General features: G+C 41.2%; 1 protein-coding gene across 4 annotated transcripts in view; it reads left to right on the top strand.

The window, feature by feature from the left end:
- Positions 1 to 1,768: 1,768 nt before the first annotated feature.
- Positions 1,769 to 19,065, top strand: part of PAQR8 (progestin and adipoQ receptor family member 8) — a 42,170-nt gene continuing 24,873 nt past the window's right edge. For 2 of the 4 annotated variants that reach the window (XM_081315379.1, XM_081315378.1), the window contains exon 1: positions 1,769 to 2,117. Coding sequence is in view for 2 of the 4 variants with exons in the window: in XM_081315381.1 (XP_081171507.1) it covers positions 15,640 to 16,701 (1,062 nt within the window). In the remaining 2 variants the exon portion in view is untranslated. Of the gene's footprint in view, positions 2,118 to 15,628; positions 17,789 to 19,065 lie in introns of those variants that run through there. The other 2 variants (XM_081315381.1, XM_081315380.1) reach the window with 2 other exon arrangements.

Raw genomic sequence — 19,065 nt, 5'->3', positions numbered from 1 at the left:
ATAAATATGTAAAACCAAAGCGTATGCGTACATTTGTTTTAAAGACATTTCAATATCTGTATTTTTCACATGACTGGGAAAGACTGTGCATTAAGTGGTACCCTATGTACTATAAAAGTGAAATCACAAAAATAAAGGACAAGTGTGAGCTTTTGAGAAGCAATAAATCTAAAAGACTACTTTCTGAAATACAGGACTATCCTTTACAATAAAGGACATGTCATTATACCTATCTTATGCAGCTTAACTCTACAAATCCTCCCCCCACCCCCACCCCCACCCCGCTGATTTCACAGATTGGCCTGGAACCCTAATGGAGGCATTTCATACTGAAGGTTGTTAATGGTCTGAAGAAAGATTCTGCCTTTACACCATTTGTGCCTTATTCCTTTCCTTGCCACCTTTGTTAACTTTAAAGTTAATTTTAAAGTCAATATTTATGATTTTAATGTTTGATTATTATTTGATAATTTGTTGATATGGTTGGTGTATAAATTTAATAAATAATAATCCTATAATTCTTGCGTTTCCTGCACCAGACAATGTTTTGAATTTTATTTGGAAGGTGGAAAAGTGCTAACATGGCATCTGCAACCCATTAAAGCAGCTGCTTCCATTTTCAGGGCTGCAAAGCAAAGCATATCCAAAACACTGCATAACTGAAATGTTCACCCGATATAAAAAAAACTAAAAATGAGATCACATTTTGAAATCCAGGTTGTGGCCTCACAAAGGTAAATGATGAGAATTAGCATGGAGCAGTGGTTCAGATGTCGTATTCTGGTTGAGAATCCCAGGTCGAATCCATTCTCTGTCAATGGAAGCTCATGATGGGAGCCTCACTCTAAAGGTCAGCATAACTGAGAAGATTTGAAGGAAGAACTTTCTACCTCTACTCGTTTGTGCCATCATACTCCCTTTCTTGCCATCTTTGCTAATATTCAAGTTATTGTAATATGAATACTCATTATTTTAATTTTTTTCCTTTGTTTGAAATGGCTGGCATATAACTTTAATAAATAACAACTGGGTTAGCTTCCATGAAGCGTTTGTGGTTTGCTGTACTGTTTATTTTAGCCTTTATATTTAGCATGATGCTAATCTTTCACGTACTCAAATGCAAAATTCTTTCTCCAAGGTATCCATTTACTCACCAATACAACATTCCCATCGCCCAGTACGCTCACACAGAGAAGGCCTCCTCAGGGTACCGTCAGCTAGGCAATGTCGGCTGGCGACCCCCAGGGGGAGGGCCTTCTCTGTGGGAGCGCCAGCCCTGTGGAATCAGCTCCCCCCTGAGCTTCGGATGGCCCAAAATCTCCAATCCTTTCGCCGCGGCCTCAAAACACTCCTATTCCACCAGGCTGACCTGGACTGACAGGCATTTTAATTATATTGACAATTTTTAATTTATTGTTAGCTTTTAATTTTAATTTATTGCACAGATGATTTTAAATTTAATTTTTATCTTAATTTCTGTACTTATTATATGTTTTGTTGTGAGCCGCCCTGAGTCCTTCGGGAGATAGGGCGGGATATAAATCCCATTAATAAATAAATAAATAAATAAAATAAACATCCGCGGCTTCCCGGTTAGCGAACTTCTCAGCCGAGCCAGATGTCAGCGAACCGGCATGTGTGGCGCTTCGATAGAAGCGACAGTTGAGGCAGGGGCGGGGCGCTCTCATCGCGCGTGGCGGCCGGTGCAGGTGGCAGTTCCGAGCGTCGTTCGCCTTCCTGGACTGGGGAGCAATTGTCGGAAGGCGGGTGGGAGGAGTCGGTGTGCAGCGCAACGCGACGCAGCGCAGCCCAGACACCCGGGTGGCCGTGCAAGGCCCCGAGTCCGCGCCGCATCCCTGCAAAGAACTAGGAACGGAGGCAGAGAGAGAGAGGCGCTTGCCTCGCCTTCCCCAATCCGGGGCAAGCGCAGGGCCGATTTTGTCCAGACTCGCATGGCGAGGGTGGAGGAAGCAGCCTTTCGACCAAACGAGAGCGGGAGATTGGCGCGAAGCGACTGGAGCAAGCGTCTCCCCCTCCATCCGTCGCCCCGAGAGGAGACGGCGAGTCATCTGACCTGAAGTGCCCGTAATCTCGCTGCTTCTTTGGGGTACTTTTCAGTGAGTGTTTGAACCGGGAGTCCGGAGAAAGCTTGGGTTGCATTTCATTTGCCCCGGTAGCTTTGGAGACAGCGCTTCGGTCGGACAACGCGTGTGCAGGTTTGCCCTGTCGCTCCTGAAGCCGGAGCAACACGCTCGCTGCCGTTGGGTCTCCCAAGCCCGTTTCAGTTAGCCCTGCCCGCCGCCTTGCCCCCTGTCCACAAACAAGCTCCTAATTGAAAGACCTCTTCATGCTTGTCAGATGCAAAAGATCCTTGCTTGTTTTCTTCCCGGCAGACTCGTCTTTCCAGGTGGGAGCGTGCGTGCGTGTGTATGTGTGCGCGCGTGTTTATGCGCGCGCGCCCGCGTGTGTTTTGTTTGTGTCTTGGATTCGTGGGCGGCGGTGACGTTGTGCCGGTACATCTTCCAACTGTGATGCTTTGCTTACAAGTAGTTCTTGCAACGGTTTGGGATAAGGAAGAAATTGGTGGCCCGCGGAGTAAATATGGGGAAGCAATGGAAAAAACCCGTTTTCCTTTGGGCGATTTGGTCTGCCGGACTGAGCGGAGAACTCAACCTGAGCGTATAAACCCTCCCTTTCCTTCAGCTTCGCCCTGACGAGTCCCGAGCAACTTATCAAATTCAGAATTCACAGGCGAAAACTGCAAGGAGGCTTTGCAATTACAGGCGGGCATGTTCGAGGAAATCCTTTCGAAGTATCACTTGCATAATACGACTTAACTGCTGTTCAGAGCTGTGATAATTTCTGTCCAGAATAGTGTAATTATCTTACTTCCTAGGTGACCCTGGTGGAGATGAGGAATGCAGCCCTGGTAGGAGTTTTGCCTTCATCGTTCTTCCTTTTAGTTCATTAGCCAAAGGAATGCCTCCTGACAAGTCCCTGCACTTTTCTTATCAAGATTTTAGAAGTGGCTTGCCATTGTCTTCTTCACAGAGCTGAGAGAGACTGCTGACACTTAGAACTCAGTGTCCTAATTTCTAGCCCTGTGCCTTACTTGTTCATGTTGTTGTTGTTAGTTGCGAAGTCGTGTCCGACCCATCGCGACCCTATGGACAATGTTCCTCCAGGCCTTCCTGTCCTCTACCATCTTCTGGAGTCCATTTAAGCTCACGCCTACTGCTTCAGTGACTCCATCCAGCCACCTCATTCTCTGTCGTCCCCTTCTTCTATTGCCCTCAATCTTTCCCAGCATTAGGCTCTTCTCCAGTGAATCCTTCCTTCTCATTAGGTGGCCAAAGTATTTGAGTTTCACCTTCAGGATCTGGCCTTCTAAAGAGCAGTCAGGGTTGATCTCCTCTAGGACTGACCGGTTTGATCACCTTGCAGTCCAAGGGACTTGCAGGAGTCTTCTCCAGCACCATAGTTCAAAGGCTACTTGTTCATAGGGGCTTGGAAATTCAATGATGGGAGCTTGGTGACAGGTAAAAGGGTAAGAGTTAGTCCTTCCTTCCAACAAAATCCACAGCAAGGAATTTAAAGTAATAATTGTAATGGCTGCTAGTATGATTTGGGGAACAACTTACAGTCAATGAAATTACCTCAGCTACTTAGGCATTCCACCTGGATCTGGAAATAAGTTCCCACCAAAAGGGTGGATTTGAGCTGGGAGAGCATCAGTTCATATGCTCCTGGGTTTTTTTTGTTTTGCTATCTGTATTAGAATTGAGTTGGTCCAAAGATCTAGCTTCTGAGGAAATGAATTCAGCTCCATCTTTACTGAATTTGGGGGTCTTTTAATAACCTGCAATGTTTGGGGATTTGAGGGGATTTTTTTTAAAAAATATTTTGCTGGGATATTACTCTTTTAAAAAAAATATGCTTAAAGAATAATTCGGAGGTTACTCATGAACAGAAAACCAATGTATTAATCCTGTTAGTTAAATACAGTTATAACGTTCCTCTCTTTTGTGATTGTAGAAAACTTCAGCTAGTTTTTTTTTACTTACTTCTAGTAGTTTTTTGTTCTTTGGTATATAATCTAAACCTGAGTTTCCTGTTTTGTCCTGAATCTCTCATAGCTTATTTATGACTTGTTATTTTAAATTTTATTTTTTAAAGTTGTTTAATTTTATACTGTTTTTTAAAATTTCTTTAGTGGCTTTTAAAGGCTTTGATAAAGGATAAACATATTTTAATTTTTAAAGTATGAAAATTACTGTCACATGGACAAAGAATGTTTGTTTATGCTTCTGGCGTTGATTGCAGACAGTTTAGTACCAAGTAATTCTTGTTCCTTACTCCCAATCTCTAGTGCAAAATGGACAAGCCTGAATGAAAATTCAGGAACAATCTTAATTTGCAGAGTCGAGATTGGGAAGTCATTAAAGACTGATGTGAATAGTTCTGGAAAATGAATCTTGAACTGTTTGGGTACCTAATGCGTAATTCATGTGAGAACATGGAACATTACAAGAAAATGGATTCCTACTGTGCAGTAAATAAGTTTATTTGATTTATATCTTGCCTTTTATTTTGTATGTTAAGGTGGTATACATACTGTAGAGTTTTTTCCACAACCACAATCCATGATTTAGAGTGGTCTAGGATGGTATGACTGCTCCAAAGTCACCCAGGAAGCTTTTACATTTGAGGGTAGACAAGGATATGGTTCCTTCTCATAATCCATCCCCTCAACTACTGATCAGCTTGGATTAGTTTTTGACTTCCCAATGTAAAAATAATTATTGATGGACAAAGTAGATTGTAGACATAGAATACATGAAGCTATATTCCATATATTTCTGTCTTAAATCACCAAACATATGACTGAATAACAAGAAGTAAAATTAGGAGAACATTCCTCACTTTGGAGCCCTGTTGGAATTTGAACATTTTGGGAGTTGAAATTCCAAACATCTGGAAAGGAGGACTCCCTATTCAGTACAATACAAAATTATATTCATCCAAATGAGAATTTTTCTTTTTGTGGTTGGGCAGTTTTGGACAATAGGCGTAGAGTTGGCTTGGATGTCAGAGTTCCTTAATCCTTGAAAAATCTGCAATATTCTGTAAAATATTCTGCAAAATTCTGTGAAACTTCTGGAACAGGATTTTGCCAACTATAAACAATTGCCAGATAATATTGTGTATACAAATATTTGGTAAAGAATGCTGAGGATTTGCCATGGCAAATCAGTTGCTTTCTTGCTACTGTGGGTCTGTCTATGTTGAGGTAGGATAGTTTGTGTAGAGGTTAAGGCATCAGGTTAGAACATGCGAGTGTATGAGTTCTAGTTGCGCCTCGGGCCTTGAGCCAGTCACTTTTCCTCAGCTCTAGGAAGCAGGCAAGAGCAAACCACTTCTGAAAACCTTGCCAGGATAACTGCAGAGATTAGTCCAGGAAGTTGCCAGGAGTTAATAATAACTCAACATGATAGATAGATATAGATAAATAATATATTAGGTTAGGTTAGGTTAGGTTAGGTTAGGTTAGGTTAGGTTAGGTTAGGTTAGGATAGGATAGATAGATAGATAGATAGATAGATAGATAGATAGATAGATAGATAGATAGATAGATAGATAGATAATAAAACTGAGAGAGCATGCTTATTAAAAGTTAGATACTTTGCTTCTTCCCATTTGCTAGCTATACTGGTTCTGCATGCAGTATGGACCTCTCCTTCCAGTTCTCTGGAGACTCAAAATGAATTTTACATAATGTTGTGCTGAAATACAATTGCAAGTGAACCGTTGCTCTCATTTGTATTTTTTGCAAAAAACGCCCCCCCCCCCCCCTTTTTTTTTACATTTACATCTCTGCTTGCATTTTTCAGAATCCTATTTTTTCAGCTCTTGGGGTTGCTTATATTTTTTTTTCTTTTTGTTAAAATGTGTGAACTGTGAAAATTCTCTTCAACACTACCTCATTATGTTCATCATTCCCAGTCTCCTCAGGAAAGTATTTAATTGCTATATACTACACTTGATCTTACGGTAGCTAAAAGGCTAACCATTATGAGCACATTTTCTTGCTATAAAAACCCATACATTTTGCAGTGTGTTTGAGTCATCTGCCTACTTATGTTTCTTTTCTGAGCTGCATAGGGGAAGGTTGATTCCTTCCTCAGCCACAAGTGGTGCTGGGCTTTTTTTTATTTTCTGTTGCTGAAGTTTTCTCTGTTGAATTTTAGTGACTAAATGATGAAATATTTACACAATTTCCCATCATATTGAGTTTGTTTCTTACAGAATTATAAAAAAATGTCCTAAAATAAGCTGATAAGATCAAACATCTAATAGAAAAAACAAATCAAATGCTTCATCCTCAGTGTTAAGTAGTGGCATTAATTTTCAAAATGCTTCCCAACCCTGTTCACAGTCTAGGATTTGACTATTGAACAACACAACAGGTGTGTTGTTTTCATTTTCTGGCAAAGTGCAGCTCACTGATTACACAAGCTAAGGGTTCAGAAACAAAGTTTGTTAATAGAGCTGAAAGAAATGCTAGCTAGATTGAAGGAAATATATGCAATCCTGTTTCCCGTTTTGGGGGTATAGAATACGAATTGACACACTTGTTGTATTCTCTGATCTGGAGATACAGCTTGCAAAACTGAATCCATCGCGGCATTTTCATTTGCCTCCTGGTGACACTACTAAACAATTAGCAAATTTTTACTGTATAAGAATAATGCTTTTTTCACTCAAAAGGAGGCAAAAAGATACTAAGTCATAATAGCTGGAGGTTGCCACCTATATTCAAAATCCAAATAGAGATGCAATTTATTGTTCTTGGATTGCCATTTCATCATAATATTAATCTTTTTTAAATTGCTGACTGTTTTTATATTATTGTTTTATAGTTTTTTATTGTATGTCACCCAGAATCATGTTTTATATAATAAGCAGCCATATAAATAGGATGACTAAGTAAATAGTATGTGTGTAAATATTTAGCACCTGGACATATGTGTTCTGATGTTGAAGAGCAACTGTCCCAGTTGGGAGGAGGGCTCAAGTAGGGAATTAGCCTGGACTCATTACATAAACACAAGAGGGCAATGTCTGACCTCCTCTGAATGTCTTTGAGCCTTATCTAGTCTTTCCCAGGTAAAGCTGCCAACCTGGGGAGAATCCTTTGAAATAGGTATAGAACAATAAAGTAGCTAATTTGATGAACCCTACATGTGTAGGTCTGGTTTGTTTACACATGACAACCCATAACTGTTAAGTTTTTACTGCTGGTTGCTAGGACAGTGAGGATTCTTGAAGGGACACTTTGCTTAGTTTGAAACAATCATTCAAGGCCCATTGACTGTTGAATCTCTTGGTGTTTACCAAATGTGTGACTGAGCAGCTGTTTCAAGGGATTTTTAACTTATGTCCATAGATGCAGAAATAAAATAAATATCTGAAGCAAAGCAAAGAATGTTGAGAGAGAATACCTTCCTGTTTCAAGCGCAGCCATTACTACTAATTGAATCCATCTTTTAGTCCAGGTTGTGGTGGCCTTGCAAAACAGGCACTTTTCTTACAAGTCTATTGGACAGCAGAATCCTTAGACACATGTGTGAAGGGCAAATCTGGAAATGTCCTCCTGCATGTTAATTATTGAAATAGCCCATATATAATTGAGTGGTCATTGTCATTCAGATTCTGTTTTCAGGTGTCTGCATGCATTTCTGATTGAAGGTATCTGCATATCTAGAAAAGGGGCAAAGCATAAACAATTCAAATTGACTTTATTTTTCAAATTAGAATAAATATATAGGGGAAAAATTAGGTTGTTCAGTTTGCTTATTGTACAGATTACTTTATTCTAATCATGTTTGTACTACTGAGTTGATGGTGACACATCAGCTGCGGCTGCATTGGCTCTCAAAGGTGAAAAGTTTTTTAGAGGGATATAAGGAATATAGGCCTCATGGTCAAGAAAGTTTTAATGTGTTTGATGTCACAGGAGGTCCGTGCAATGCTGAAGGTGAAAAACACTGCTTTCAAATCAGGTGATGCGGCAGCACTTAAAATAACAAGGGCTGATTTGAGGCGTGCTGTAAAATCAGCAAAGTGGGCCTATAGTTAGAAAGTGCAGAATTTCTTACAAGATCCTATGGACCCTGTTGTGTACTGGGTTCGTTGCTTGAGAGACGAGGTGAGTGAGTTCAGTCAGGAACATTCTTTATTTGCTTGCAGGAACCGAACTGGGGAACAGGGCTGCGAATGCAGCTATTTATACCCTGGCCTCTAGGTGGCGGCCAATAGGTTTAAAGCAGTATGGGGATGCATCACACGCAAGGCACACAGGCATCGACTCTTTAAACTGGGTGATCATTGAACTGGAGGACAGTAGGGCCTTCAATGCCACTGCGGCCTTGTTAGGAAGGAGCGCATGGTAAAAATTTAGGAGGCCTAGGAATGCCTGAAGCTCTCCCTTTGTCTTGGGGATGGGTGCCATCTGAATGGCTTTCAACTTGGACTTGGCAGGGTGGATGCCATCAGCATCGATACAGAAACCCAAGAACTCAGTTGAAGGAACTCCAATACTACACTTGTTTTTCTTCACAAAGCCGTTGAAGGACGGCTCTGAGCCTCCTTGCAAGCACCTCAGTGGACTCACCGGTGATGAGCACGTCGTCGAAGTAGGAGCAGACCCCCGGAATACCCTTGAATGTACGCTCCATAATGCTTTGAAAAATGCCAGGGGCTACACTAACCCCAAATTGCAGGTGTTTTACTTTAAAAGCCCCTCTGTGGGTTACAATGGTCTGTGCCACGGCTGTGGCCTCATCCACAGGAAGCTGTTGGTAGGCCTGAGCCAAATCTAGCTTTGCAAAAACTGTACCCCCTTACAGTGATGCCAGGATGTGGCTCACTACTGGTACCGGGTACGCATGCTGTTGAGTGCACAATTAATTGTGCACTTGTAATCAGCGCAAATTCTGTCCTCTCCATTGGCTTTTAGAGGCATGACGATTGGGATTTCCCATTCACCCTCATCTACGGGCTGTAGTACCCCCTGTTCGACTAGCTTATCCAATTCAGCATCTATCTTGTGTTTAAGAGCAAATGGCACTCAACGAGTTTTATCCTGACTGGCATTACAGTTGGGTCTAGTTTAAATGATATTGGCGGGCCCTTGTACGTCCCTAGACCTGAGTTAAACACATCTGCAAACTCCTTGCATACTGTCGATAGACTCGCGACTTGCGTCTGGTTGATACCGGTGACTTGGATGCCTAATGCATCAAACCAATTGAGCCCGATCAGGCTCGTTCGCTGACACCCTACTACGACAACATCCAGGTGCCCAGAAGACCCCTTAAATTTGACGGCCAATGTGGCCTCGCCCATGACTGCGACTTTGGCATTCTGAAAGTCGGTCAGTATAATGTCAGATGGCCTGAGCTTGGCCCATCTCTTGCTGCGATTGCAGATGAACTTGAATGTTTCAAGTGATATAATGGACACGGCTGAGCCCATGTCCTGCTCCATCTTGCAAGGGACCCCTTGCAGCTCGACCTGAAGTCGAATTTTCGGCTTAATGGGGCGGCAGGCTCCTGTGCAGCAAATGATTCTGCAGCTGGAGCAAAACCCTATGCTAAACTGCCCCGGGGCCCCAGTACCTCTCCTGAACAGAATGTCCGCCTGGCGGTTCGATTGCCGGTCCTTCTGGTAACCTCTGCAGACGGACGCAATGTGGCCGGTCTTCCCGCAGGCCTGGCATGTGGCTGTCTGGAACCTACAGTCCATGTGTTGGTGGCGGCCACCACACCCTGGGTACCTAAGGAAGAGATCTGCCTTGTAAGTCGTCCCTTGTTGCTTGTCGCTGCGACATTGTTGATCGTCATGCCTTTGGAGTTTGTCAACTTCTGTGTTGTTGTCGGAGTCTTCAGCGTGTTCAGCGTCCTCATGGTGGATGGTCTCCTCGTGCTGTGCTGTTTTGGCAGGCCACATGGCTCTTACAGCCCCGCCGGCGGCTTCGTCCGCCATGATCTCCTTCAATGCGTCTGGAAACGACAAGAGTCTCTTTGGCAAAGAGTTTCTGTTGCAACTCTTCATTCCAGAGGCCACAGATGAGCCGGTCCCGGAGCCTCTCCTCTACATTGGAGAACTGGCACAGGAGTGCAGCCTGCCTCAACACCATGATGAATTTGGATGCTGTTTCACCTGGCTGCTGAATCCTCTGTTTGAACGCATGGCGCCAAGCGATTACTGACAGCTTGAGCTGGAAGTGGCCGCCGAGCTGTTTCTTCAAGTCCTTGAATGTTACGGACTCCAATGGCGTCGGCGCGAACAAGTTCTCCGCGATGTCGAACGTGGCTGGGCCGCAAACACACAGGAGCGTAGCAGCCTTCAGGCCGTCCTCGGCGATTTGGTTGCTGCGGAGGTAGTTCTCGACCCTGGATAGATATGAAGACCATATTTCCGGGTGAGCTATGTCAAATTCTTCCAGCTTTCTGACCTTTGCTATTTTGGGTTGGTCTTCGCGGCTGGGCTCGTCTTCTTGTCCTGCTCCTTCGTATGCCCTGGGACTGATCCTCAGGGCTCGTGGTCGTTAGCGTAGCTGTGCTAGGCCAACCGTAAGGGGGGGATTGCTTTCCCACCAGACGCGTTCAGACCTCACCCCTAGTGACTCAGCTTTGTTGAAGGAGCAGGATCCCACCCTCGTTGCCAGTGTTGTGTACTGGGTTCGTTGCTTGAGAGAAGAGATGAGGCGAGTGAATTCAGTCAGGGACATTCTTTATTTGCTTGCAGGAACCGAACTGGGGAACAGGGCTGCGAATGCAGCTATTTATACCCTGGCCTCTAGGTGGCGGTCAATAGGTTTAAAGCAACCTATTGCCACCCTAGAAGCAGCCAATGATGGCGCTGGAGACGGGTTGTCTGAGGAGCTGGGAGCCATTAGCCAGCTCCCTGCTTAAGCAACCTTCCAGCAGTCAAATTCACGTGATACACTCAGTAAAACAAAGCCCAGTACATTACAGACCCAATACGTACTGTATGTGGCAAGGTATTCAGGTAATTACTAATTATAAGGCAGCTTCCCTGACATGTAAGGGTGACACGGACTCTCTAAACAAGCTAAATATGTTTTGGGGATGGTTTGAGGCCACAAACAATGTTCCAGCAAGGAAGGCTGCTCCCCTTCCTGATGAACAGGTGCTCAGGTTTGATACAGTTGCTGTTCGGAAGGTCTTGCGTGTTGTGTAGCCGGTTCTTTGCAGGGATTGAGCGAGATGGAAGGTTCAAACAGCAACAGGCTTTACTGAAGGTCAGAACATAACAGAAGCAACATACGGTTGGCCAATAGGCGGCAACCAATAAGTTTAAAGCAGTGGTTTTCAGCCCAAAGACCTACTTAGCTGGCTGGAGACAACCAGTCTAGGCCGGCCTAGCAACTGTTACAACATACACGTGAACTAAGCACTTAGCAATTGAACTAAACAATTAGCAAGCAGTACAACATAAGCAACACAGCATAATAAAAAAGCCAGTACATTACACCGCGGAAAGGCAATACTCGGAAAGCTGCAGGTCCTAATAATATCCCTGGGTGACTACTTAAGGAGTGTACTGATAAGCTGGGCATTGTTCTCCCAGACATCTTCAATCTCTTGTTGCATCAGGTTGTGGTTCCATCGTGTTTTAAGACTGCAGTCATTGTACCAGTGCCCCCCAAAACTATAATCACATGCCTTAATGATTACCATCCAGTTGCACTCACTTCCATTATGATGAAGTGTTTTGAGACATTGGTAAAGGACTATACGGTTTCATGCCTTCCCCCTAGATTTGATTCATTACAGTTTGCCTATTGGAAGAACCGCTCTGTAGAAGATGCACTTTCCTGTGTGCTTCATCTTAGCTTGGTGCACCTGGAGGGGAAGAATACTCATATGCAAAAACTGTTTGTTGACTTTAGTTCAGCATTCAACACAATCATGCCTCAGCATTTCGTGAACAAACTGGGCCCATTAGGTGTTAATATTCCTTTATGTAATTGGATACTTGATTTCCTTATTGATAGGCCCCAGTTTGTGCAAGTTGGAAAAAAAGTTTCCAACTCCATCTCCTTGAATACGGGTTCCCCACAGGGCTGTGTCCTGAGTTCACTGCTGTTCACCTTGCTGACCCACAACTGCTGTGCCAGATCTGCTACGAATCATACTGTGAAGTATGCAGATGACACGGCAGTGATGGGTCTTATCTGGGATGACAATGAAGATGCTTATAGGGAAAAGGTGAAGACTGGTTGATTGATGCAACAAAAGTACCTGGTTCTAAATGTTGATAAAACAAAGGAGATCATTGTAGATTTTAGAAAGAGCTGGCATAGTCATACTCCACTCAGTATCAAGGATGCAGCTGTAGAGGTGGTCAACAGTATTAAGTATCTTGGGATGCAGATAACTAACAATCTGAATTGTTCTCTCCACATGTCATCCTTATTGAAGCATGCAAACCAGTGTCTGCACTTCCTGAGTCGGATGAGACCACATCTCTTTCCTTCTGTCCTGGCCACTTTTTACAGAGGCATGATTGAGGGCATTTTAACAAACTGCATCACTATCTAATTTGGTGGCAGCAGTGCCTCAGATAGAAAGTCCATACAGAGATTGGTAAGGACAGTGAAGAGGATCATAGGAAGCTCACTTCCTGGTATTCAGGATGCTGCTTATAAACTATGTGCTTAGAGCTCAAAGCATTATTAGAGACCCCACAGACCTACTTTACAGTCTGTTTCTTTTGCTCCCCTCTGGGAGGAGGTTTCAAAGTATTTCTAGGAAGACTACCCGATTTTGTAATAGTTTTTTCCCCTATGCCATCCATCTGGTAAACTTGCAAGAATAGTTTTTCTCGCCATGCACATGTATGCATAACTTGAACTAGACCATTGTCTCTGTGTCATATAATATATGTGGGTATATACATAATTCTGCATTTATTTATTTTTTTATCGTATTTATGTTGTGTATATTGGAGGTAGTAACCCTTTGAGAGCTGTATGCAACAAAATTTCATTTTAATGTATGTTGATTAGTGTACATTCAAAGTGACAATAAAGTTATTATTCTATTCTATTCTATTCTATTCTATTCTATTCTATTCTATTCTATTCTAAATTAAAATATTTATAAATAAAAAGAAGTAATAAAGGAAAGCATTCATTGTTTGAATTCAAATTTATTTTCCTCCTAGAGCTATTTTAAAAGTTGGAGAGAAAAGTATTCCAGTTCCCAATTATAAAAGTAGAGAACTGAAAATTTTGGGAACAGTTTAAAAATTAAAAATGGATAAATTCTGAGCCATAAATATTAGCTTTCAGAATCTACTATAGCAGGAAAGAGAAGTCTGAATGATTATGACCTGTATTACTAGCCCTCCTCCTAATTAGCATAATAATAGCATGAAAATGTGTTGAATGGACACGTTTGGACAAATGTAGAACTCAATTCTTTTTATGTAAATGTTGATAATGTTCATTATTAAATAATTGTGCAGGAATGAAAAATCAACATGTGTTTATTTAGAACCTCTATTGTAATGTGGTTAAAAAAAGAAAAAAGTGTACTTGAAGAGATATTAAAAAAACTCAAAAAAGATTTTTAAAAATTTCCAACACATTTTTAATTATGTACACCAGACAGTGTCCTTTCCTGCCTGTTTTTTTTTTTTTTGCATTTGAGTTACCAAGCAACTTGCATACAAATGCTGTTGTTTGGGACTGAGGCTGAAATACATGCCCTGTAAACTGAATATAGCTTTTCAGCAAAATGCTACACCCACACAGAAAAGAAGAGAATAGAAGCTTTGTGGAAGTGGAACAGTAAATGCTGACCAAGGATTTTTCCTTCTGTAATGTTAATTGCCTATTGCTTTGTTCATTGGCACATGACAGCTGAAATTAGACAAGTTCTTATTTTCTAATACTGTAGCCTGGAATCTGGCATGAAGGAATCTGTGAGTTTTGTTAACTTTCTCTTATTTTTTATTTATTAAAAAGTTTATACTGACATTAGGATGCTTATTATTAATTATTGTTGTTTACTATTGTTGCTGTAATTGAAGTTTGTGTAACTGGAAAATTCATCTTGCTGGTCCAGAAATTACAGAACAAAAAGCACAATGAAGTTTGTATGCTTCAAGAATAAATAAAATATTTCATGGAAAGAAAGAGGGAGGGAGGGAGGGAGGGAGGGAGGGAGGAAGGAAGGAAGGAAGGAAGGAAGGAAGGAAGGAAGGAAGGAAGGATATACCTGGAATCCTGTTAGTTGAGATGAAACTGAGATACATTTATTTACTGCAAGGTGGAAGAAGTTGCACCTGTTGGTAGACTCCAGATTTCTTCAGCCTACTGAGGATAGCTAGAGTCAAGTTGACAGGAGGAGTTCAAAGCCAGTTACATATGACGAAACACATCTTACCCATCACTAGGCTATGGAAGTATAGGAATCTGATAATGGATAGATTTTATTGAGAAATACATGTTTGATGACCAGTTTGAACAAATATTTGGTATGCAGTATAATTCAGTAAAAAGTGAAGCCTCTGTCAAGTTGAGCTTGACTTACATGGATACATCTGTTCAGTGTTCTTGTCACTATGCATTGCCTTCTTGCAGGACTTTTCCCCCTGACTTCCTACTGTTGCCCAAAGTGGTTTTTCCATCAAGTGCTAGCTAGGCTATTCCTTTGTAGCTTTTTGGATTGGTTAAAGTGCCGGGTGGTGTCACTGCTGATTCAATAGTTATAGAAAGTACTGTATAACAGGAAAATGTTTCCGTTCTAAGTTATTAGCTGAAGGAAAAGACTAAAGATAAGTTAGGTTGGCATAAGGAAAAAATAGATAATGGATGTTGATTAATAGATGTTTCTACTCAGAAAACAAAACTATATATAAAACTATATAAAACTTTATATATAAAACTTTAAACCTCTATACTCGAGTGTTTCTCTGGTATTATTTTCTGATGGAAATAATTTCAGTATACATGCTGTTTTTTTCCCTAAATCAAAATTTTGGAACAATAAGTACTTTTTTGTGTGTGTGCAACAGTCACAAATGTGTAAATGGTAGTAGGTTTTTTTTCTCTTAAAAGTTTGCTGTGGGCTTCAAATTATACACTTCCCAACAGTTGTAATATATCCAAATATTCTTTTAGGAATCAAGAGACTTTTAAAAATGGAATAACAATGCTAATTTTGATTAATAAATGGAAATCAACTTGTATTGCAAAAAGCAGGGAAGGCAGCTTGACTGTTCAATTAGATCCATTTATGTTTATTTATGATATAAGTCTGTAATACAACACAACATGAAAGAGACCATTGTGGATCAAGCATCATTTTTCTTTTTCTTTTTTCAAATGAAAGCTGGGAATGCAATTTTTGAATCCTAATTGAGTCCCATCATACCATCTTTATTGCCATCTTCTTTCTCCAGTTGTTTGTCCAAAGGGCTTGACTTGGACAGTTTCTCTAAAAAGGGTGACATATAGAGATTGTAAATATTTGCCTCTCTGTATTCTTCATTTCCCTTATTAATCATGTTCACGTTCTTATCACTTCAGGAAACATTTAAATGATGACGGCTATTCTGGAACGGATCAGCACCTTGTCCATCAGTGGACAACAACTCCGTCGACTTCCTCAGCTCCTAGAAGAAGGCTTTCCCAAGATGGCTTGCACAGTTAAAGAATCTGATGTGCCCCAACTTTTCAGGGAGCCTTATATCCAAGCTGGCTATCGCCCCATAGGTCAAGATTGGCGCTATTATTTCCTCAGCCTCTTCCAAAAACATAATGAGGTTGTTAATGTCTGGACTCACCTTCTGGCTGCTTTGGCAGTGCTGCTGAGATTTAATGTATTTGCTGAAGCAGAGGGCTTGTCTCTGGAGATCCGCTCCTTACCTCTCTTCATCTTTGTCCTTTCCTCTGTTACATATCTGACATGCAGCCTCTTAGCTCATCTCTTGCAGTCCAAGTCAGAGATATCACACTATACTTTCTATTTTGTGGATTATGTTGGCGTCAGCATCTACCAATATGGAAGTGCCCTGGCCCATTTCTACTACAGCTCTGACCAAGCCTGGTATGACAAATTTTGGCTTTTCTTCTTGCCAGCAGCTGCTTTCTGCGGGTGGCTGTCATGTGCTGGCTGTTGCTATGCCAAGTACCGCTACCGGCGCCCGTACCCCATCATGAGGAAAGTATGTCAAGTGATCCCAGCGGGGTTGGCATTCATCTTGGACATCAGTCCCGTGGCCCACCGTGTTATTATGTGCCACCTTGAAGGCTGTGAGGAGTTGGCTGCTTGGTACCACACCTTCCAAATACTTTTCTTCCTACTCAGTGCTTATTTCTTCTCTTGTCCTGTTCCCGAAAAATATTTCCCTGGGTCCTGTGATATTGTTGGTCATGCCCACCAAATTTTTCACACATTCCTTGCCATTTGCACGCTCTCACAATTGGAAGCCATCTTCTTGGACTACAAGAACAGGCAAGATATCTTATTCAATCGACATGGATCTCTTTCCATCATCCTGTCTTGTGGCTCTTTTTTTGGCTTAGTTGCTTGCAGTGCTGTCACTGCACTCCTGTTGCAGCGCAAAGTCAAGGAGGAACTGGCCATAAAGGCGTCCTGAGAGACTGACATAGAAACAGGGTTCAGCCCTGATGTGCTTGAAGAAAACTAGGAAGAGGGAAGTTTACTCAAGTACTGTATATAAGTAAATTAACCGAGTGGTTTATTAAACTATAATCAAGGAATTGATTATAGGCGGGCACTAATTTATTATATCTGCCTTATATCCTAAACATTGTTACTAACTGTACCTATTGCTGGGCAAAGGGCATTTAGAATACTTAATTGAAAAGTTATAAAGGCAGATTTTTCTAAATGGTCTTACTCTTACTTATTTCTAGAAATTTGTATTATGTGAAAGAGGATACTATGACTAACTAGAAGAGTAGGCTATTGCCATTGACTTGCACATTTGTAAAGCTCTTATTAGGAAATTGGAACTGTCTGGGTTATATTACTTCAGAATATAAATGGGGATGGGGTCACATAAGAGAGGAAAAGATTCCTTCACACATTGGGTCAAAGTCCTTAGGTTACTAGTTTGTATGTAGGGATTTTTTTCATGTTAAACCATAAGACTCATTACTTGCAATCTGAAATGGTACAGAGTAGTCATATGTTTATGATTTCAGAGATGGTTAGAGCAAAGATTATGGAGAAGGTTGACATAATGTTGATAAGTCTCGTTCAGTTGGTTTCATTTTATCTGTGGCCTTGATACCACTGGTATCTATACAGCTCAAGTAGTGCTGTGTGTCCCCAAGTTATAAGCTTCAGAAATAGTATGGTGGTAGAATAGCACTCATAATTTGATAGCTGTCACCTGTTTATCATTCAAGCCCAAGTTAGCTGAAGCAAAGAAGGGTAGGATTCTCAAAGGTAGCAGAAGTTAATAGCCTTACCATTCCTTTTGTATACATGCAAAGGATTTTGCAGTGCAAACAGTTGCTCTCCTTTGGATAACTATCTCTCCACTGAGGTTAGTAGTGATCAAGCAGAACAGGAGATGCTTGCTGCCTTTCATGTGGTGTTTTGTGCTTTCTCAGTGAATCTACAGCATATTTCCAGAAGAGCTGAAGCCTCCTCAGATCTTAGTGCTTTAGTTTTCTTCAAGTAAGTGGTGCTGTAAAGTCATCTACAAATTTAGATAATCCCTTTCAATGCTGGGTATCTGCCCTGCTCTGTGCCCGGCCCAGTTCCTGACATTCCCCACACAATCACACACACACACATACACACACACACACACACCACATTCCAGATTATTTGTATCTCTCCTATTCTAAGGTATTTCAGGTAGGACTGCAGCTTCCCTCTGTGCCTCCTGAAGAATTTTGGGATATCAAAAACAGGAAGAGTACAACTATCAATGGAATAAAATAAAACAGGAAAATCAATTAGGATTTCTCCTGAAAGAAATTAAAAGCCACCGTTTGGTCTGCTGCTATTTTCAAGGCTTATAGTGCCCCTCAAACACACTATTTTACCATTTTAACACTGATTAGCAACTATGTCTATAAATATATCTAGTGTTTTTCATGTTTGTTGTCCATAAAGACTATGTTCTTCCTAATTCATTTCTGCATGCCTTCACTCATACTTTTGGCAAAATGTTAGTTTTCCCGGTCCCTTTTTGATTTTAGATATCATCATGTCACTCAAACAAATCCATTCGGGACTTGTACAACCTGAATGCTATTCTGACAACCAAGACAAGGGTACAGTATTTCTTCCCTGTTTGAGCACCAAGTTAAATAATTAGAGAAGGATCGGTTTTATTGTAAAAAAGTATTACATGGATAAGTACCATGCCATTGTACCAACAACACATTTTCCTAACCACAGTTTTATTTGTCTTTTCATCAGTAGGAGTCCAGTTGGGTTGTGCTTTGAGTCTTGTGTGACTTTTAACTTCTGAACTTCTGTTTTTTTTTTCTTCCAAACACAAACAACATACCCAAACAGAAACTGCAGCTGTAGAATGTTTTATATATTAATGTTTCTTGTGAAATGTTATTTGCACATAGCACACTAGCATATAATTGAAAGATGTGTGCCAAACTTGGTTTTTGATGTTGCTGGGAAGTGGGAATCATTTTGCATTAGTGGACATTCATAACAACGGATAACCCCATTTGCAGTCTGGCAATGGTACACTCCGAATTCTAATTACAGTTTCCCATCTTACTCTCCTTAATATGCAGTATATCAGTTGTATTCAAGATGTCCAGATTTATACCTACTCAAATTTTGGTGAAAGTAGTTAACATACAAAGACAAGTGCAGTCCAAGATGGTTTCAAAAACCATTAATAATAGCTGAGTCACAAGAAATTTTGGCCATTTTCTGCCACCATAACCACTGAAAATTTTTGTTAAAAATATATATAAACTATAGGAAGAAAAAGTCCACCAATTAAATCTGA

The sequence above is a fragment of the Vipera berus genome, assembly GCF_964194415.1.
Source record: "Vipera berus genome assembly, chromosome: 1".
NCBI lineage: Eukaryota > Metazoa > Chordata > Lepidosauria > Squamata > Viperidae > Vipera > Vipera berus.
The sequence above is the reverse complement of the archived record's forward strand: the minus strand, read 5'-3'. Positions and strand labels throughout refer to the sequence as shown.